Source organism: Oncorhynchus gorbuscha, linkage group LG14 (genome assembly GCF_021184085.1).
Source record: "Oncorhynchus gorbuscha isolate QuinsamMale2020 ecotype Even-year linkage group LG14, OgorEven_v1.0, whole genome shotgun sequence".
Lineage (NCBI taxonomy): Eukaryota > Metazoa > Chordata > Actinopteri > Salmoniformes > Salmonidae > Oncorhynchus > Oncorhynchus gorbuscha.
In genome coordinates, this window is record NC_060186.1 from 65789682 (window position 1) to 65812633 (window position 22952).

General features: G+C 44.9%; 1 protein-coding gene across 2 annotated transcripts in view; it reads right to left on the minus strand.

The window, feature by feature from the left end:
* The window catches only part of LOC123995702 (MAM domain-containing glycosylphosphatidylinositol anchor protein 2-like), a 423303-nt gene that overhangs the window by 130991 nt on the left and 269360 nt on the right, over positions 1-22952 (minus strand). For both annotated transcript variants that reach the window (XM_046299372.1, XM_046299371.1), the window contains exon 10: positions 11788-12057. In XM_046299372.1, coding sequence (XP_046155328.1) covers positions 11788-12057 — 270 coding nt within the window. The remainder of the gene's footprint in view (positions 1-11787; positions 12058-22952) is intronic.

The following is a 22952-nucleotide window of genomic DNA, read 5'->3' on the forward strand; positions in this document are numbered from 1 at the left end:
AGCATTCTTACATAGGTATTCCTTTTGTCCAGATGGGATAGGGCAGTGTGCAGTCTGATGGCGATTGTGTAGTCTGTGGACCTGTTGCGGCAGTATGCAAACTGAAGTGGGTCTAGGCTGACTGGTAAGGTGGCGGTGATATAATCCTTGACTAGTCTCTCAAAGCACTTCATGATGACATAAGTGAGTGCTACGGGGGTGGTAGTCATTTAGTTCAGTTATCTTTGCCTTCTTGGGTACAGGAACAATGGTAGCCATCTTGAAGCATGTGGGGATAACAGGATAGGGATAGGGAGCGATTGAATATGTCCGTAAACACACCAGCTGCTCTGCGCATGCTCTAAGGACGCGGCTAGGGATGCCGTCTGGGCCAGCAGCCTTGCGAGGGGTAACACTTTTAAATGTTTTACTCACGTCAGCCACCGAGAAGGAGAGGGGGGTGGGGCGCAGTCCTTGTTAGCGGGCCGCAGTCCTTGTTAGCGGGCCGCAACGGTGGCACTTTATTATCCTCAAAGCGGACAAATAAGGTGTTTAGTTTGTCTGTAAGCGTGACGTCGGTGTCCGCGACGTGGCTGGATTTCTTTTTGTAGTCTGTGATTTCGTGTAGACCCTACCACATTTTGCTTGTTTGATTGCCTTACGGAGGGAATAGCTACACTGTTTATATTCAGACATATTTCCAGACCTCTTTACATGGTTAAATGCGGTGGATCACGCTTTCAGTTTTGCGCAAATGCCGCCATCCATCCACGGTTTCTTGCTAGGGTAGGTTTTAATAGTCACAGTGAGTACAACATCTCCAATGCACTTCTTTATAAACTCACTCACCGAGTCAGCGTATCGAACAATGTCGTTCTCTGAGGCTGACTGGAACATGTTCCAGTTGAATGGTTCTCATCACTGGTACATCCTGTTTGAGTTTCTGCCTATAAGACGGAAGGAGCAAGATGACGTCGTGGTCGGATTTGCCGAAGGGAGGGCTGGGGAAGGCTTTGTATGCATCGTGGAAGTTAGAGTAGCAGTGGTCGAGGGTATTGCGCATAAGCATAGTGCAATCAATATGCTGGAAGAATTTAGGTAGACTTGTTCTCAAATTTGCTTTGTTAAAATTCCCAGCTGCAATAAATGCAGACTCAGGATGTATGGTCTCCAGTTTGCAATAGCCCAGTGAAGTTCCTTGATGGCCGTCTTGGAGTCTGCTTGAGGGGGAATGTACACAGCTGTGACTATAACTGACAATAATTATCTTGGTAGGTAAAATGGCCGGCACTTGATTGTAAGGAATTCTAGATCGGGTGAGCAGAAGGACTTGAGTTCCTGTATGTTGTTATGATTACACCATGAGTCGTTAATCATAAAGCATACACCCCCACCCTTTCTTTTCCCAGAGAGGTGTTTTTCTCTGTCGGCGCGATGCATGGAGAAGCCCGGTGGCCGAACCGATTCCGACAACATATCCCGAGAAAGCCATGTCTCCATGAAACAGAGAATGTTACAATCTCTGATGTCTCTCTGGAAAGCAACCCATGCTCACATTTTGTCAAGTCATGTTGTCAAGAGACTGAACATTGTCTAGTAGTATACTCGGGCGCGGTGTGCGATGTGCACGTCTATGGAGCCTGGCCAGGTCGCCGCTTCGTCTGCCCCTTCTGCGGTGTTGTTATTTTGGATGGCCTACTGGAATTAGCTCCAATGTCCTGGGTGGTGGTCCGAACAGAGGATCCGCTTCAGGAAAGTCGTATTCCTGGTCGTAATGTTGGTAAGTTGACGTTGCTCTTATATCCAATAGTTCTTCCCGGCTGTATGTAATAAAACTTAAGACTTCCTGGGGTAACAATCTAAGAAATAATACAGAAAAAAACAAAATACTGCATTATTTCCTAAGAACCCAAAGCGAGGCGACCATCTCTGTCGGCGCCATGCTGTCCAGCAGTGATATGCTAGTCTGTCTTTACCTTCCTCCCATTAACATAGATGTAGGATGTGGATCCTTATGAACACAACGCTGATCCAGTCACAAGTCGTATAGCAGATAGACGTATGCTACTGACCATGCCAAATGAATAATCATTGTCCTCGGATGGGGCCACAGTGTCTCCTGACCCCTCCTGTCTCAGCCTCCAGTATTTATGCTGCAGTAGTTTATGTGTCGGGGGGCTAGGGTCAGTTTGTTTATCTGGAGTACTTCTTCTGTCCTATTCGGTGTCCTGTGTGAATCTAAGTGTGCGTTCTCTAATTCTCTCCTTCTCTCTTTCTTTCTCTCTCTCGGAGGACCTGAGCCCTAGGACCATGCCCCAGGACTACCTGACATGATGACTCCTTGCTGTCCCCAGTCCACCTGGCCATGCTGCTGCTCCAGTTTCAAATGTTCTGCCTTACTATTATTCAACCATGCTGGTCATTTATGAACATTTGAACATCTTGGCCACGTTCTGTTATAATCTCCACCCGGCACAGCCAGAAGAGCACTGGCCACCCCACATATGCTCTCTCTAATTCTCTCTTTCTTTCTCTCTCTCGGAGGACCTGAGCCCTAGGATGGTGCCCCAGGACTACCTGACATGATGGCTCCTTGCTGTCCCCAGTCCACCTGACTGTGCTGCTGCTCCAGTTTCAACTGTTCTGCCTTATTATTATTTGACCATGCTGGTCATTTATGAACATTTGAACATCTTGGTCATGTTCTGTTATAATCTCTACCCGGCACAGCCAGAAGAGGACTGGCCACCCCACATAGCCCGGTTCCTCTCTAGGTTTCTTCCTAGGTTTTGGCCTTTCTAGGGAGTTTTTCCTAGCCACCGTGCTTTTACACCTGCATTGTTTGCTGTTTGGGGTTTTAGGCTGGGTTTCTGTACAGCACTTTGAGATATCAGCTGATGTAGGAAGGGCTATATAAATAAATTTGATTTGATTTGATTTGTATTTATGAGTAAAACAAGCTGGAATAAAATATGTTAATATACATTGAAACCAAAACAAAACTAAATGATGTGTAACTCAAACTCCAGCAATGAATAAAAAAACAAAAGTGTTTCGGAGTGAAATATCCAAGTGTTTGAAATGGTGGCAAGAAATACACAATGACAGATTTGTTTTCCAGTGGCTTAACTGTACCCCAGACTCAGTTTGGAGAGTGGTTCAAAGAACACAGTTGTTCAAAGAAACACATACAAATCTGTTTCCCCTCATGAGGATCAAACTCTGCTTCCCAAACATCACAGTGCCTTTGTCCAACAAATTTGTCTAGACATAGAACATGACAATGTTCCAGTCTGGATTCTGAATGCCAAGGGAAATGTGTTCTATAGAGGAGGGATGTATTATTCATATTAACTGAGCTACAGTTACAATTTTACTATTGTTGTAATAACAGTTGGCTGGGTTTGGATTAAAGACATATTTAACTTAAAGCGGCAATCAGCAGTTGGAATAAGAATAAAGCGTCTCCCCCCTGTTACGGTAAGACCTTGAGGGATGGGGCTGAAGAAATGTGCCTATTCTCTAATTTGTAGATGTATATATTCAAGGACTGACCATCCATGATATCAAAAATATAGTCGTAACCATGATTTGAGGCTAATTAGTGTTTGTTTACATTTAGTTTGACAAAAAAAGCATATATTTTGGGTTCTGATGGGGTTCGACATTTCTAAGTTACAGTATATTGCTCAAGAATCATTGGGTTCATATCATTCATTTCAAAGTCCCAAAATGTATGTAACAACTCCAGATTGCCCCAGTAAATGTCACAATTTCTTACATATGGTAATGACACTATGCTGCGTCTACAGATACTTATCGGGCTTTTTATCAAAAAGGATTGCACGTCACGTGACTATATACTATAACCTGTACATTATGCCCCTGTCCTTATAGAGGTGTCTGGGCTGACAGACTCCTCTACAACAGATAGATGACACTATTCTTAAGCTCCCTGTTGGTTTCTAAAACACATCATGTCAGTCGTCATTGGCTATCCATCACTGTCACACTGCTAGTCTGAGTAGGGAGAATATGCTCTGCGTTTCCAGGTACACAGTGTACAGGTGCAGACTACTAGAGTATATGATGTATGATGTGATGAAAAAGAAGAACATGACACGCCGTTCGTACGCTTCCAGAATTTGAATGGAGAAACAGTTTGACTGCGGTGGTGTAAATCTCTGGGGGGCATCTGAACAGTGAGTGCAGGTATTCTCTTCTCTCGTAAATATTTATGCTCTGAGCGCTAATCCTACAGAACTGTTCTAATCTATATTGATTTAAGAAAGAACTCTTTATTATATGCACAGGGAGTGCAGGCATTTGTTTCCACCCAATACTAACAAGCCTGATTTAACTGATCATTAAACCTTTAACTAACAGAATCAGATGTGTTAGTGTTGGGCTGTAACAAAATCCTTCACACTCTTTCCAGGACCGAAGGACCCCAGGACCAGGGTTGAAGAACACTATCCTATCCTGCCAATAAGGCTCAGTGGTGCAGAAAAAAACCCTTTGATGTTGAGGATCATTTCTGTCTGTAGTTTTTCCCCTTTTGTGGGGAGAAACTCTGGGTGGGCCTATGCCCTCCCAGGCCCACCCACGACTGTGCTCTTTCCCAGTCATGTGAAATCCATAGATTAGGGCCTATTGAATTCATTTAAATTGACTGATATGAACTGTAACTGTAACTCAGTAAAATCTTAGAAATTGTTGCATGAGGAATGTATGCCACCCTGAGATGAAGGGGCTGCAGGGATCATCCTGCCCTGTGGTGCCAGGTTCCTGCCAGAGCTCAGTGGTGCAGATTAAACCCTCTGAAGACGCTGCCTGCCACTCTGCTCTGGCAGGATTGAAGGGCCATCTCATCTCACTAAAGCCACTGCTACCACAGATGTCCCCCGCAGCCTGGCACACGCATAATTCTCACACACACACACACACACACACACACACACACACACACACACACACACACACACACACACACACACACACACACACACACACACACACACACACACACACACACACACACACACACACACACACACACACACACACACACACACACCCCCCTGGCATGGCCTGGCTCCTGACCAGCAGTGTGATAAAGTGTGTGTGTGTTTGCCCCTGAGCATGGCCTGCTGTCCGGCTTTGGAGTGTGTGTGCCCCCTGGCATGAAGGCTGAGACCCTGGGTTTAATCGACCCAACCTGGCTTTCAGCCAATGGCTTTGACTGATATATTTTCACTGAACACAGACCTGATCGTCTCTCTGCTCCCTCCCTCCCTCCCTCCCTCCCTCCCTCCCTCCCTCCCCCTCCCTCCCTCCCTCCCTCCCTCCCTCCCTCCCTCCCTCCCTCCCTCCCTCCCTCCCTCCCTCCCTCCCTCCATCTATCACAGCCCCATCTCTCTCTGTGTCTCTCTCTCTCTGGGGAGAACAAGAATTTGTAAGTCGCTCTGGATAAGAGCGTCTGCTAAATGACTTAAATGTAAATGTAAATGTATTTGATACACTGCCGATTTTGCAGGTTTTCCTACTTACAAAGCATGTAGAGGTCGGTAATTTTTATCATAGGTACACTTCAACTGTGAGAGACGGAATCTAAAACAAAAATCCAGAAAATCACATTGTATGATTTTTAAGTAATTAATTTGCATTTTATTGCATGGCATAAGTATTTGATCACCTACCAACCAGTAAGACTTCCGGCTCTCACAGACCTGTTAGTTTTTCTTTAAGAATCCCTCCTGTTCTCCACTCATTACCTGTATTAAATGCACGTTTTTGAACTTGTTACCTGTATAAAAGACACCTGTCCACACACTCAATCAAACAGACTCCAACCTCTCCACAATAGCCTAGACCAGAGAGCTGTGTAAGGACATCATGGCTAAATTGTAGACCTGCACAAGGCTGGGATGGGATACAGGACAATAGGCAAGCATCTTGGTGAGAAGGCAACAACTTGGCACAATTATTAGACAATGGAAGAAGTTCAAGATGACGGTCAAACACTCTCGGTCTGGGGCTCCATGCAAGATCTCACCTCATGGGGCATCAATGATCATGAGGAAGGTGTGGGATCAGCCCAGAACTACACGGCAGTACCTGGTCAATGGCCTGAAGAGAGCTGAGACCACAGTCTCAAAGAAAACCGTTAGTAACACACTACGCCATCATGGATTAAAATCCTGCAGCGCACGCAAGGTCCCCCTGCTCAAGCCAGCGCATGTCCAGGCCCGTCTGAAGTTTGCCGATGGCCATCTGGATGATCCAGAGGAGGAGTGGGCGAAGCTCATGTGGTCTGATGAGACAAAAATAGAGCTTTTTGGTCTAAACTCCACTCTCCGTGTTTGGAGGAAGAAGAAGGATGAGTACAACCCCAAGAACACTATACCAACCGTGAAGCAAGTAGGTGGAAACATCATTCTTTGGTGATGCTTTTCTGCAAAGGGGACAGGACGACTGCACCGTATTGAGGGGAGGATGGATGGGGCCATGTATCGCAAGATCTCCTTCCCTCAGTAAGAGCACTGAAGATGGGTCGTGGCTGGGTCTTCCAGCATGACAACGACCCGAAACACACAGCAGGGCAACTAAGGAGTGGCTCCGTAAGAAGCATCTCAAGGTCCTGGAGTGGCACCGTATTGAGGGGAGGATGTACGGGGCCATGTATCGCGAGATCTCCTTCCCTCAGTAAGAGCATTGAAGATGGGTCGTGGCTGGGTCTTCCAGCATGACAACGACCCAAAACACACAGCCAGGGCAACTAAGGAGTGGCTCCGTAAGAAGCATCACAAGGTCCTGGAGTGTCCTAGCCAGTCTCCAGACCTGTACCCGGTAGAAAATCTTTGGAGGGAACTGAAAGTCCGTATTGCCCAGTGACAGCCCCGAAACCTGAAGGATCTGGAGAAGGTCTGTATGGAGGAGTGGGTCAAAATCCCTGCTGCAGTGTGTGCAAACCTGGTCAATAACTAAGGGAAACATATGATCTCTGTAATTGCAAACAAAGGTTTCTGTCCCAAATATTAAGTTCTGCTTTTCTGACGTATCAAATACTTATAAATGAGAGCCGCACAATCTGGGAGCTCAGATGCAAAAATGTAATACCAACGTTTCGACAGCCAAGCTGTTTTCATCAGGGTGTAAGACAGCTTGGCTGTCGAAACGTTAGTATTACATTTTTGCATCTGAGCTCCTAGATTGTGCGGATCTCTTTTATTTTCAAGTTTCTACTCAGCCAGCCAGCACCTCGTCTTAATAGGTGTGCATTTCTTTTTCTTCTGTATCAAATACTTATGTCATGCAATAAAATGCTAATTAATTACTTAAGAATCATACAATGTGATTTTCTGGATCTTTGTTTTAGATTCCATCTCTCACAGTTGAAGTGTACCTATAATAAAAATTGCAGACCTCTACATGCTTTGTAAGAAGGAAAACCTGCAAAATCGGCAATGTATCAAATACTTGTTTTCCCCACTGTATATATCTATAGCCCTCCCTCATTATCTCCTCCATCACACTCTCTCTGCAGTTTGTTGCTGTAGTTTGGTAGGCATAGCATTGCCTCAGACTCTACCATATCAGACTGAGCTTAAAAGTAACACTGCAGAAATACCTCCACATTGAGTGATTAACATCCATTGAAGCTTTGTTGTTCACAGCATACTATACCCATTCTCATTTTCTCCACAAACTGCTACACAAACCTGTCTCACCTCTTTCCTCAGCCATCATACATATTGTTATACTGGCCTGCATGCCAAAATGTAAGGATCCACATGAGTGCTGGTCCTTGAAGAGTGAGTCTATGCCAGGGAATTAAGGCTGATCTTAGGGCAACAAACAACACAGAACCGAAACAAACTTAGTTTGAGGCAAATTGGTAAATCTTTGGATTATCTTCACGTGTTTACTTTCTCCTCGACTGGTCTACTTGAGATCTAATACACTGATCCAGAGATTTGGCATTCAGACTGTTATGTCTGACTTGTCTTAAACAGGTCAGCTACTTAACACACCGTCTAACATTAAACCCCAGCCGGTGGCGAGTCTGAGCAACATGCTATTAATCAGGACATTATGACATTATGTCTGGCCATAGCTGCAGACACAGACAGGGATCGGACTAGCCCCAGATGGTGGTGGGGATTAGGTGAGGCAGGATACATTGGAAGAGCTCATGTTTTAGGATGGGAGGAGGAGGAGGGGGTAGTTATGAAAGGGAGTATGCGGTGGCACAGGATATATTTCTTTACCATTCGGCCATCAGATTTGCCAACAATGCTCCTTATAGGACACATCACTGCACTCTATACTCCTCTGTAAACTGGTCATCTCTTAATACCTGTCGCAAAACCCACTGGTTGATTCTCATTTATAAAATCCTCTTAGGCCTCACTCCCCCCTATCGGAGATATCTACTGCAGCCCTCATCCTCCACATACAACACCCGCTCTGCCAGTCACATTCTATTAAAGCACACACATCCCTGGGTCGCTCTTCTTTTCAGTTGGATGCTGCTAGCGACTGGAACGAGCTGCAACAAACACTGGGCAGTTTTATCTCAATCTCTTCATTCAAAGACTCAATCATGGACACTCTTACTGACAGTTGTGGTTGCTTTGTATGATGTATTGTTGTCTCTACCTTCTTGACCATTGTGCTGTTGACTTTGCCCAACAATGTTTGTACCATGTTTTGTGCTGCAACCATGTTGTTATGTTGTGTTGCTACCATGTTGTTGTTATGTTGTGTTGCTACCATGTTCTTGTTATGTTGTGTTGCTACCATGTGGTTGTTATGTTGCTTCCATGTTGTTGTTATGTTGTGTTGCTGCCATGTTGTTGTTATGTTGTGTTGCTACCATGGTGTTGTTATGTTGTGTTGCTACCATGTGGTTGTTATGTTGCTTCCATGTTGTTGTTATGTTGTGTTGCTGCCATGTTGTTGTTATGTTGTGTTGCTACCATGTTGTTGTTATGTTGTGTAGCTACCATGTTGTTGTTATGTTGTGTTGCTACCATGTGGTTGTTATGTTGTGTTGCTACAATGTTGTTGTTATGTTGTGTTGCTACCATGTTATTGTTATGCTATGCAGACGTCACACAATTAATCTTCTCCTTTCCCCCTTCTGATGACCAGGTGGCGAATCGCATCTCTGCATGTCTGGCAGACATATCAGTGTGGATGACGGATCACCACCTCAAGCTGAACCTCGGCAAGACGGAGCTGCTCTTCCTCCCGGGGAAGGACTGCCCGTTCCATGATCTCGCCATCACGGTTGACAACTCCATTGTGTCCTCCTCCCAGAGCGCTAAGAACCTTGGCGTGATCCTGGACAACACCCTGTCGTTCTCAACTAACATCAAGGCGGTGGCCCGTTCCTGTAGGTTCATGCTCTACAACATCCGCAGAGTACGACCCTGCCTCACACAGGAAGCGGCGCAGGTCCTAATCCAGGCACTTGTCATCTCCCGTCTGGACTACTGCAACTCGCTGTTGGCTGGGCTCCCTGCCTGTGCCATTAAACCCCTACAACTCATCCAGAACGCCGCAGCCCGTCTGGTATTCAACCTTCCCAAGTTCTCTCACGTCACCCCGCTCCTCCGCTCTCTCCACTGGCTTCCAGTTGAAGCTCGCATCCACTACAAGACCATGGTGCTTGCCTACGGAGCTGTGAGGGGAACAGCACCTCAGTACCTCCAGGCTCTGATCAGGCCCTACACCCAAACAAGGGTACTGCGTTCATCCACCTCTGGCCTGCTCGCCTCCCTACCACTGAGGAAGTACAGTTCCCGCTCAGCCCAGTCAAAACTGTTCGCTGCTCTGGCCCCCCAATGGTGGAACAAACTCCCTCACGACGCCAGGACAGCGGAGTCAATCACCACCTTCCGGAGACACCTGAAACCCCACCTCTTTAAGGAATACCTAGGATAGGATAAAGTAATCCTTCTCACCCCCCCCCCCCTTAAAGATTTAGATGCACTATTGTAAAGTGGCTGTTCCACTGGATGTCATAAGGTGAATGCACCAATTTGTAAGTCGCTCTGGATAAGAGCGTCTACTAAATGACTTAAATGTAAATGTAAATGTAAGAATGGAGGGAGAGAGGGATGGAGGGAGGGCTGGAAGGAGAGAGGGCTGGAAGGAGAGAGGGATGGAAGAATGAAGGGAGAGAGGGATGGAAGAATGGAGTGAGAGAGGGATGGAAGAATGGAGTGAGAGAGAGGGAGGGAGGGTTGGAGGGATGGATAGAGTGAGGAGGGAGAGATAGAGGGAACGACCTGGGGATGTATAGATTGATCAAGGGAAGGAGGGATGAAGCGGGGGATGGATGGATAGAGAGGATGGATGAGGGAGGGAGGGCTAGAGAAAAGGATGGGTGATGGATGGTAGGAATCTGTGAGAACTGGAATGGATAGAAGGCTGTATAGATGATAGAGGGAGGGATGGAAGTAGAGAACAATGGAAGGAAGGAGGTGAGTGATAGCACGCGAGCCCCGCTGAGAAAAGCAAACGTCCGGAGGTGATTATCTCCTCTCCTCCCCCACTCTACCTGGTCTTCAGGGGCTGGACTGATATATGACACAAAGACCACTGACACTACCAAACAGAGGGAGGCAGAGAGAGAGAGACGCAGGACCCAGGCGAAGGTTTCCATCTCCCAGACCTCCCATTAGGAATGGAGAGGTTCGGGACTGAAGAGTATTTGTCACTTTGATCCTCAGCCACTTAAACCACTGTCCCCTGGCACTGTCTATTTCACTCTCTCTCCTTTTCTCAATCTGTCTTTCTCTCTCCCTCCCTCTCTCTCCATCGCACTCTTTCTCTCTCTCACTTTCTCTCTCTCTCTCTGCCACTCCAAACTAATCTGTCCCTGTCATAAAACACAAGCGCTGTGTGTGAGTGATGACACGGCCACTGACTGCTCCTCCTGCTATTTTCAGGTGCTACACAACGAACACTGCAGCATGGCAATCTGACAATAAATAGCCAGAGGGGAATAACCATGCATTACCCAACAGATCTGTGTCCTGTCTGAAGGATCGGGTCCTTCCCGTATAGTTCGAGCTGTCATTAGTAATCTAGAGACCTACGTCCCAAATTGCTCCCTATCCCCTATTTAGTGCACTTTTTAAATTTTTAACCAGGACCCATAGAAGTGCACTTCATAGGGAATAGGATGCCAATTGGGACACAGACTAGGGGATGTGTAAAGGTAGGCATTATGACTGACATTGATCTTATAGAAGACGTCTCTCGCATTCAAATTGGCAATCTGTATTATGCCCTGTCTCGCCCCCTCCTTCTCAATCAATTATCTCACGACACACGTACTGTAGCTACCTAGCCGTCTGACAGGCAAGTTTCAATTTGCTGCAGACATCATTCACATCATTCAGCCATCAAGAATACATCACTGGGAAGTTTAATTACCGTGATGGGGATGGGAAAATCTCACCCTGCTTCAGAACTCTGTTACAGAGAGGACACACAGCAGATGGGACACAAAATGGCTGCTCTGCTGCTTGTCAATCCAAGTGGGTGGGTTTAATTAACACATTGTGAGGGTGAAGATGATGTGAGTTATACCTCATAAAATGTGAAGTGCTTTGAGACCTAGAGAAAGAGCCAATATAAATTCTGTTCAGTATAATTAGCATTCTTATACTGGACAAGTAAAGCCAGAATACAGCGCTATAAATGACATCGAGTGATTTCAGCAACTGGGAACAGAAATTATCAAATCAAAATGTATTTTAAGGCATTTTAAAAACATCAAGTGTTCCTTACCTGTTACCAAGAAGGTGCAGCGCCCGGCACCGGCCTCATTGATGATATCACAGGTGTACTCCCCCCAACCCTCGCGGTTGAGGCTTTTGACGGTGTACTCCGTCTCATCGCTCTGGTCGAAGTGTCCAGCGTGTAGCAGGCGGTTCCCCAGCCGCCACTCGTAGCGCAGCACCCGGGAGGGGTGGGCACGCAGGACCCGGCAGTTCATGGCCACTGGCCGGCCAAGGCCCTGACGCATCTCCAACGAAACAGGCTCCACCGTTGGAGGGTCTGGGCGGGGGGGCGGGGAGGGGGGGAGGAAGCAGTTAGACTAGGATAGAGTTAAGGTGACCCAGGAAGAAGCAGAGTCTCACAGAAAGAACAAGAGGGAGCGAAACAGAGTGAGATAAAGAGCGAGGTATTCTTATTAAAAACATATTTCACTGTGGGAGGGTCTTTAACGGGTTAAGGAGAAACACCGGGGTTGGAAGGTGCAGTACCATCTCTCATTTTATCGTCAAGACTCTTTGGGAGGGACACAGAGAGATGGATAAGAAGCGGACACAGTGGAGAAGCAAGGAGAAAACAACTCAGGGTTAGAACAGCGAACTGGAAGAGCCATAGAGAGGGGATGAAGTATCTAGTGTCATTTACTCAGCCCACTGTGGGACGCTATAGGAAGGAGATTGCTTAGAGGAAAGCTATTTCTTCACAAAGGAGTGCTCTACTCTAGTACTGTAAAGCACATTTCCAGACCCAATGATGGAGGGTCTGTAAGGGAAAGAGGGAGAGAGAGAGAGAGAGAGAGAGAGAGAGAGAGAGAGAGAGAGAGAGAGAGAGAGAGAGAGAGAGAGAGAGAGAGAGAGAGAGAGAGAGAGAGAGAGAGAGGAAAAAGGTAAAAGCATGGACTGTGATTTATTTCAGTTGAAAGCACAGTTCATGTCAACTAATGAGATTTTGTAGTTGACACAATTAGGGTATCAAAAAACACTTAGTAAACCAGCTGACGATAATTATAATACAGGAGAGTCGAAGGATGAGACACCAAGAATCAACAAATGACAAAAGACTGATGAAATGAATACACATCGGTGGGGAATCAATTAATAAACCAATGTTTAAAACAAAATCAGTCATGCTCTGAATCTGGTGACAGAGATCCAGGATGACAAACTGCATCTGAATAATCTCCAAAACTGAGAAATTAATATAAACTCATTAATAAGCTTTTTCTGCTGTGTCCCTTTCACCGGACCTCTTCATGGGAATAATTCACCCAGACACGTCCATGCAAGGTCAGGGCCTGTAGGTATAATCATCAGGAAAGGTGTGTGTGTGTGTGTGTGTGTGTGTGTGTGTGTGTGTGTGTGTGTGTGTGTGTGTGTGTGTGTGTGTGTGTGTGTGTGTGTGTGTGTGTGTGTGTGTGTGTGTGTGTGTGAGTGTGAGTGTGAGTGTGAGTGAGTGAGTGAGTGAGTGAGTGAGTGAGTGAGTGAGTGAGTGAGTGAGTGAGTGAGTGAGTGAGAGAGAGAGAGAGAGAGAGAGAGAGAGAGAGAGAGAGAGAGAGAGAGAGAGAGAGAGAGAGAGAGAGTGTTTGTACATGTAAAGATATTAATTTGTGTGGGAGGTGTTGTTAGCAATCATGAGTGAGGTTATGACTAATTATCTCTCCTAAGGATGCTCTCACTTGACAATCTTCACAATCTCTATACAGATGTTTGATAGGTGTCACAGTGGGGGTTTAAAACAACACCAACACAGAGAGAGAGAGAGAGAGAGAGAGGAGAGAAGAAGATAATTACATACAAGAGGCTTAATAGGCCAGAATCAGCATATGCCTCAGTGTGTGTGTGTAGCATGTGCACTGGACCAAAGTTAAGAGGAAGGGAGAGCTGAAACAGCAACATGACCAAAGAAGATGCTAATCCAAAAGGCAATTTTATTTGCTTGCCCCAAAGTCCTGGGCCCAGATTCACAAAACACTTCTTACGCAAAACTTAAGAAGCTTCTTGAGAAAAAAAATAAGAAGTTCATAAGATAGTTCATAAGTGCAATTCCTTAAAAATATCTTAAGATTTAATGATCTTTGTAAATGTAAATCTTTGCTTAACTGTCGTAACAAAGGCATCTTAAATCGTAACAATGGCGCCGGAGAAGAAGGCTGACGTTTTACGTGTCCCCAACCAAATGTTTTTTTGTTTTGTTTATTTGCATTGTTTGTAGCTTATTTTTAAATTATTTTGTACATAATGTTGCCGCCACCGTCTCTTATGACCAAAAATAACTTCTGGACATCAGGACTGCAGTTACTCAACATGGACTGGCAGAATCCTTCTTTTCCTTTAACGAGTCTGACGAGCCCAACGAGAATGATATACTGCTTCTCGAGAACAGGCCCAGATCCCTGTGATTTGCGTGAAGAGGAGGCAGAGAAAAAGGGGCCAGAGGGCGGGCTGCCTTCTGAGAATTTGTTGGCGATCGAATAAACCCCCACTTCCTTCCATTCAGTCTTTGGAGAATAAAAGTGATGACCTAGCTGGAAGATTAAACTACCAATGATCGAACAGCTGCATCTGGTGAGACAAGGGTCGGCGGACTTTATATTTTTGTAAATAAAATCTAGTGCACGATATCTAAGGAAGTCTCGAGTTATTGCTTGCCTGAGGTAGAGTATCTCATGATAAGCTGTAGACCACACTATCTACCTAGAGAGTTTTCATCTGTATTTTTTGTAGCTGTTTACATAACACAACAGACTGAGACTGGCACTAAGACAGCATTGAATGAGCTGTATTCTGCCATAAGCAAACAAGAAAATGCTTACCCACAGGCGGCTCACCAAGTAGCCGGGGACTTTAATGCACGGAAACTTAAATTTGTTGTACCAAATTTCTATCAGCATGTTAAATGTGCAACCAGAGGGAAAAAACTCTGGAACACCTTTACTCCACACACAGATGCATATAAAGCTCTCACTCGCCCTCCATTTGGCAAATCTGACCATAATTATATCCTCCAGACTCCTGCTTACAAGAAAAAAAGAACGCAGGAAGCACCTGTGACTAGATCAATAAAAAAGTGGTCAGAAAAGCAGATGCTAAGCGACAGGACTGTTTTGCTAGCACAGACTGGAATATGTTCCGGGATTCCTCCGATGACTTCGTCCCCGTAGTGAACGTACGTACATACCCCAACCAGGCTCGTAAGTAGGTCTACACCTGTTGTATTAGGCGCATTTGATTTTAAGTCTATAGTTAAGGGGAAAATAGCAGAAATTTCTTCTTAAGAAGGTTTTGTGAATCTAGGCCCTGTCCTCAACCTCTCATCACCACGGTTTTAATGAATGACTTACTGTATATGAGAAATTAAACAAATCACCAGGATGAGTTAGAATCACTTCCTGCTAAGTATGAATGTGAACAGAATAATAAATGAACAGAAAAATAAATAAAAAATCATGTTTTGTAATTTGTAGGTTTTGTAATGTAAAAGAGTTGAGCAGAATCTGTAGTCTGGTGTTACACGTGTGTGTGTGTGTGTGTGTGTGTGTGTGTGTGTGTGTGTGTGTGTGTGTGTGTGTGTGTGTGTGTGTGTGTGTGTGTGTGTGTGTGTGTGTGTGTGTGTGTGTGTGTGTGTGCGTGTGTGCGTGTGTGTGTGTTATGTGTCCTCTCTGAAAGGCAGCTAATAATCTCAGCTCAAATAAAAATAGCAAACCGCTCCTCCTTCAAACGAAGTAGGCCTGTGCTTGTACAAAACACGGAACAACTAACACAGTCTTAAAGGATTGACTCTGAACCGGATCTCCACTTATTACATTCAAATTGTAGTCTTGTGTACAATGGCTGCAAATCAGGTCCTATGCTCCACAGCTTCCTGAGTAGCACTACACCAAATTGCGCTAAGTGCTGTTCTATTTCGCTCAGGAGGACAAATGAATAGGAAGCCATGGCAAATAGAATGAAAACAGTAAGGGTTTCTCCATACGTAAGGGAACATCTTTTAAACATGGGCTCTGCGCCCTCATCCCTACAGTAGTTCTCCAGTGGAACAGCTGCGTGACGAGGTTGAAGCGGTATAGAGGATCTCTGATAACCCCTGAGTAGTAGGGGCATGCTACTACTACTACTGCTGCCGCTTCTGCTGCAGTTTGTTGTGTGATGTATGTAGCAGTAAGGGCAGGTGGTGGGGTCGTGAGGGTGCTGGTTTGCTGTAATGTCGCAGCTTTGGTGGAGTGTGTGTGTTCTTGGGCTGAGGATAAAATATATTGTCACTGGCAGATTGGATCAAAAACCAGAGTGTGTGTTTGTCTAAATCCAAAGAAAAAGCTTTGGTGGAGAGAGTGTGTGTTTGTTTGGTGTGCATGTGTGTGTGTGTGTGTGTGTGTGTGTGTGTGTGTGTGTGTGTGTGTGTGTGTGTGTGTGTGTGTGTGTGTGTGTGTGTGTGTGTGTGTGTGTGTGTGTGTGTGTGTGTGTGTGTGTGTGTGTGTGGACCTCAGGAGTGATCCATCATCAGTGTGTGTGATAGCAATGTGTGTGTGTATGATTGATGATCCATACCATACCATAAAGTACCATACAGTTCCATACAGTTCCATACCGTACCATACAGTACCATACAGTTCCATACCGTACCATACAGTACCATACAGTTCCGTACAGTTCCAGACCGTACCATACCGTACCATAGAGTTCCATACAGTTCCATACCGTACCATACAGTTCCACACTGTACCATACAGTTCTATACAGTTCCATACAGTACCATACCGTACCATACAGTTCCATACAGTTCCATACCGTACCATACAGTTCCACACCGTACCATACCGTACCATACAGTTCCATACAGTACCATACCGTACCATACAGTTCCATACAGTTCCAAACCGTACCATACAGTTCCATACTGTACCATACAGTTCTATACAGTTCCATACCGTACCATGCAGTTCCATACCGTACCATACAGTTCCACACCGTACCATGCCGTCACTTACTGTACCATACAGTTCCACACCGTACCATACAGTTCCATACCGTACCATACAGTTCCATACAGTTCCATACCGTACCATACAGTTCCATACCGTACCATACAGTTCCATACCGTACCATACAGGTCCATACCGTACCATACAGTACCATACAGTTCCATACAGTTCCATACAGTACCATACAGTTCCATACAGTTCCATACCGTACCATACAGTACCATACAGTTCCATACAGTACCATACAGTTCCATACAGTTCCATACCGTACCATACAGTACCATACAGTTCCATACAGTACCATACAGTTCCATACAGTTCCATACCGTACCATACAGTTCCATACAGGTCCATACCATACCACACAGTTCCATAAAGTTCCATACCGTACCATACCGTACCATACAGTTCCATACAGTTCCATACAGTTCCATACCGTACCATACAGTTCCATACAGTTCCATACCATACAGTTCCATACCGTACCATACCGTACCATACCGTTCCATACAGTTCCATACAGTTCCACACCGTACCATGCCGTCACATACCATACCATACAGTTCCACACCATACCATACAGTTCCATACCGTACCATACAGTACCATACAGTTCCATACAGTTCCATACCGTACCATACAGTTCCATACAGTTCCATACCGTACCATACAGTACCATACAGTTCGATACAGTTCCATACAGTTCCATACCGTACCATACCTTACCATACAGTTTCCCACCGTACCATACAGTACCATACAGTTCCATACAGTTCCATACCGTACCATACAGTACCATACAGTTCCATACCGTTCCATACTGTACCACACCGTACCATACAGTTCCATACCGTACCATACCGTACCATACAGTTCCACACCGTACCATACAGTTCCATACCGTACCATACAGTTCCATACAGTTCCAAACCATACCATACAGTTCCATACAGTTCCATTCCTGTACCATACAGTTCCATACCGTACCATACAGTTCCACACCGTACCATACAGTACCATACAGTTCCATACAGTTCCATACCGTACCATACAGTACCATACAGTTCCATACAGTACCATACAGTCCCATACTGTACCATACAGCACCATACAGTTCCACACCGTACCATACAGTACCATACAGTTCCACACCGTACCATACAGTACCATACAGTTTCACACCGTACCATACATTTCCACACCGTACCATGCCGTCACATACCGTACCATACAGTACCATACAGTTCCATACAGTACCATACAGTTCCATACAGTTCCATACCGTACCATACAGTACCGTACAGTTCCACACCGTACCATACAGTTCCACACCGTACCATACAGTACCATACAGTACCATACAGTTCCATACAGTTCCATACCGTACCATACAGTTCCACACCGTACCATACCGTACCATACAGTTCCATACCGTACCATACAGTTCCATACCGTACCATACAGTTCTACACCGTACCATACAGTTCCACACCGTTCCCATTCCGTACCATACAGTTCCATACCGTAGCATACAGTTCCATACCGTACCATACAGTTCCACACTGTACCATACAGTACCATATAGTTCCATACCGTACCATACAGTTCCATACCGTACCATACAGTTCCATACAATACCATACAGTACCATACAGTTCCATACCGTACCATACAGTTCCATACCGTACCATACAGTTCCATACCGTACCATACAGTTCCACACCGTACCATACCGTACCATACAGTTCATTACCGTACCATACAGTTCCATACCGTACCATACAGTTCTACACCGTACCATGCCGCAAACTCCGTACCATACAGTTCCATACAGTACCATACAGTTCCATACCGTACCATACAGTACCATACAGTTCCATACAGTACCATGCCGTACCATACAGACATGTCACATGTTTATTGCTGCATTGACTTTTGCACAGCCTGCTGGGAAACATACACACACGCAACACACATAAATATAGGCCTTTTATCTAAGGAGAACCATTCTTATTGGTGCAACCTTTGGAAATCCAATGTGTTTTGATATTGAGTTCTGATACAGAACCTAACAGTCATTAACTAGTCAAATTGATGGAATATTTAATGATTAATTAACTATTCATAATGAGTCTCTATGCGTTGTTGAATAATGCAGAGATTCACTGCTGCTTTGCTTGAACACATCCCTCTTCACTGCTTCTATTAGGGCCAGAGAAAACTAAAACAATGCACTTCCAACAGCAGGATCTGCGTCAACATAATGCTATTTAACTTTTAGATTGTCATAAAGTATACAATTAACGTTAGTCAATGTGGTAGTCGTCGGTATGCATGGTGGGTTTCACCAAATCACCTATAGATTTACCACCGCCATCGACTTGCTCGTAAATGACTCTATCCAAGATTCCGGTTTACAACCAACACGTTCACTGGCCTTTGCTGCTGCGGCAACACAGTTTGTTCGACGCAGCTGATCAATTCATCATTGTTCTATAAAAACTGTTTATTAACATGTTAGTAAGCAAAGTCAGAGAAAGATATTCATGTTAGAGTGTAGCCCCTGCGGGCTGTCGTTCTCGCCTTTGTGGTTGCAGAAAATAAAATTCATTTAAAACAATAATCGTATAATTCCGTCAATTTCTTGCTCTTTTCTATCCCTTTATCCTCATCTGGGTGTCGTTTGATGTATGTCAGTTAGAGCCGCTGCTATGCTTGGGGCGAGAATCACACAAAAGGCACAAAAGGCAGGCATAACGTGGTGTGGAGGAGAGGAACACGACAGACAGCAGAACAGGGACATTGGTAAAATAAGTATGGGACACTGCTCAGGAGCTGAGGGGAGAGGAGAAGAGAAGAGAAGAGAAGAGAAGAGGAGAGGAGAGGAGAGGAAAAGAGAAGAGAAGAGAGAGAAGAGAAGAGAAGAGAAGAGGAGAGAGAGAGAGAGAGAGAGAGAGAGAGAGAGAGAGAGAGAGAGAGAGAGAGAGAGAGAGAGAGAGAGAGGGAGAGAGAGATGAGAGAGAGGAGAGGGGAGAGAGAGATGGAGGCAGGGAGGGAGAGAGAGAGAGGACTAATTTGTTCTAATCCCGACAGACAACCGCCAAGGTCCAGCCAGGATAGATCTCTATCCATCTCTACTCCTTCCTCTCTATCCCTCTCTCCCTCCCTCTATTCTCTCCTCACAGTCGCAGGGCTTCACATAATAAAGAGTTTTAATAAGAACATTAGAGTATCACAGCTGGAGATATGATTTGGGCCTTTGCTTTGCGTTTCTATTAGAGCCAACACATATTTCCTGGATACTGTGGTGAGGTGAGATGAGTCCTCTCAATCCTTCCCTACCTCCCCTTCTGGCTTGGCCAATGTGAGCCGGGCAGTGAACAGATGCAGGTTTTTACATATCAAAGCTGTCGACTGGGCCCCGCTCGGCTCCTTCCATCATGCCTCTAATGCTCTTTGCTTCAGAGGACTGTACCTCAGCCCTTGATCGAGTTACTAAACGCGGCGGCTTTGCTCCTGCTCCCTCTCTTACTTGTTCACGCTGCGATCTGGAGAAGCAGGCGAGAAAAACGTCTCAGAGGGATTGGCTCGCTCTCACACGGCGGGAGACAGGCCAAGAGAGAGAGAGAGAGAGGGAGAACAGAAGGGGAGGAAGGGAAGAGATATAGAGGGAAGGAAGTAGAATGGGAGGAGGGAAGAGGGAGAGAGAGGGCAAGAGCAATAGAAGGGGTATAGTATGCTGTGAAACAACAAAGCTTCAATGGATGTCAATCATTCAATGTGGAGGAATTTCTGCAGTGTTACTTTTAAGCTCTGTCCGATATGGTAGACTCTGAGGCAATGCTATGCCTGCCAAACTACAGCAACAACCTGGAGGGAGAGAGGGAGAGAGGGAGAGGGAGAGGGAGAGAGAGAGAGAGAGAGAGAGAGAGAGAGAGAGAGAGAGAGAGAGAGAGAGAGAGAGAGAGAGAGAGAGAGAGGGAGAGCCTATACTCATCTCTACTGTAGACTACTTTATCACTGACCTCAACCCAAAGTCACTCAGAGCATTCACAGTCAGCCCAACTCCTATCAGACAACAGAAAAATCACAATCTACTTGAACAGGGGAATACTCAATCATGAGGCATCAAAGCCAAAGAAATTAAGTGTGAAATTAAGAAATGCTATAGATGGAAGGAATGTAGTGTGGAAACATACCAGAAAACAATTAGGCAACATCAAATTCAATTTATTCTAAACAACTTTATGGACAAAACATTTCACTGTAATAGTGAAGGTGTAAATTTAGCAGTAGAAAATGTTAACAGTATATTTGACCTCTCAGCTTCCCTGTCAAATCTAAAAATGTCAAGCAGAAAACTGAAGAAAATGAACAACAATGACAAATGTTTTGATGAAGAATGCAAACACCTAAGAAAGAAATTGAGAAACTTGTCCAACCAGAAACATAGAGACCTAGAAAACCTGAGTCTTCGCCTTCACTATGGTGAATCACTAAAGCAATACAGAAAAAAGGAACAGCACGTCACGTCAGACATCAGCTCCATGTCATTTAAGATCCATAGACTCTAACCACTTTTTGGAAAACACTAAACAAACAACAAAATAAATAATGATCTATCCAAAATGGAGATGTATGGGTAAACCATTTCTCCAATCTATTTGGAATACAAATCTTAGAATCAACTATTAAAGACTACCAGAACCCACTGGATTCTCCAATTACCTTGAATAAACTACAGAACAAAATAAAAACGCTCCAACCCAAAAAGGCTTGTGTTGTTGATGGTATCCTCAATGAAATGATAAAACATACAGACAACAAATTCCAATTGGCTATAATAAAACTCTTTAACATCATCCTTAGCTCTGGCATCTTCCCCAACACCCCAATCCACAAAAGTGTAGACAAATCTGACCTCAATAACTTCCGTGGGATATGTGTCAACAGCATCCTTGGGAAAATCCTCTGCATTATCATTAACAGCAGACTTGTACATTTCCTCAGTGAAAAAAAAGTACTGAGCAAATGTCAAATTGGCTTTTTACCAAATTATCATACGACAGACCATGTATTCACCCTGCACACCCTAATTGACAAACAAACAAACCAAAACAAATGCAAAGACTCAAATTGATGGAAAGTGGTGTTGGGGGAAAACAAACAACATTATAAAATCCATGTACACAAACATGTGTGCGGTTAAAATAGGCATAAAAACACACACATTTCTTCCCACAAAGCTGTGGGGTCAGACACATATATATATATCAATCGAGGGCACTAGAACAGAGGGCACTAGAACAGCCTGCAGCACCCGGCCTCACGCTACTACAATCTGATGTCAAATGTCTACTGTTTGGTGATGATCTGGTACTTCTGTCACCAACCAAGGAGGGCCTACAGCAGCACCTAGATATTCTGCCAAGATTCTGCCAGACCTGGGCCCTGAGAGTAAATCTCAGTAAGACCAATTTTTTAAACATTTTATTTTATTTTTTATTTCACCTTTATTTAACCAGGTAGGCTAGTTGAGAACAAGTTCTCATTTGCAACTGCGACCTCGCCAAGATAAAGCATAGCAGTGTGAACAGACAACACAGAGTTACACATGGAGTAAACAATTAACAAGTCAATAACACAGTAGAAAAAAAGGGGAGTCTATATACAATGTGTGCAAAAGGCATGAGGAGGTAGGCAGATAATTACAATATTGCAGATTAACACTGGAGTGATAAATGATCAGATGATCATGTACAGGTAGAGATATTGGTGTGCAAAAGAGCAGAAAAGTAAATAAATAAAAACTGTGGGGATGAGGTAGGTGAAAATGGGTGGGCTATTTACCAATAGACTATGTAAAGCTGCAGCGATCAGTTAGCTGCTCAGATAGCTGATGTTTGAAGTTGGTGAGCGAGATAAAAGCGATTCAACGATTTTTGCAATTCGTTCCAGTCACAGGCAGCAGAGTAATGGAACGAAAGGCGGCCGAATGAGGTGTTTGGCTTTAGGGATGATCAGTGAGATATACCTGCTGGAGCGCGTGCTACGGATGGGTGTTGCCATCGTGACCAGTGAAATGAGATAAGGCGGAGCTTTACCTAGCATGGCCTTGTAGATGACCTGGAGCCAGTGGGTCTGGCGACGAGTATGTAGCGAGGGCCAGCCGACTAGAGCATTGTCACAGTGGTGGGTA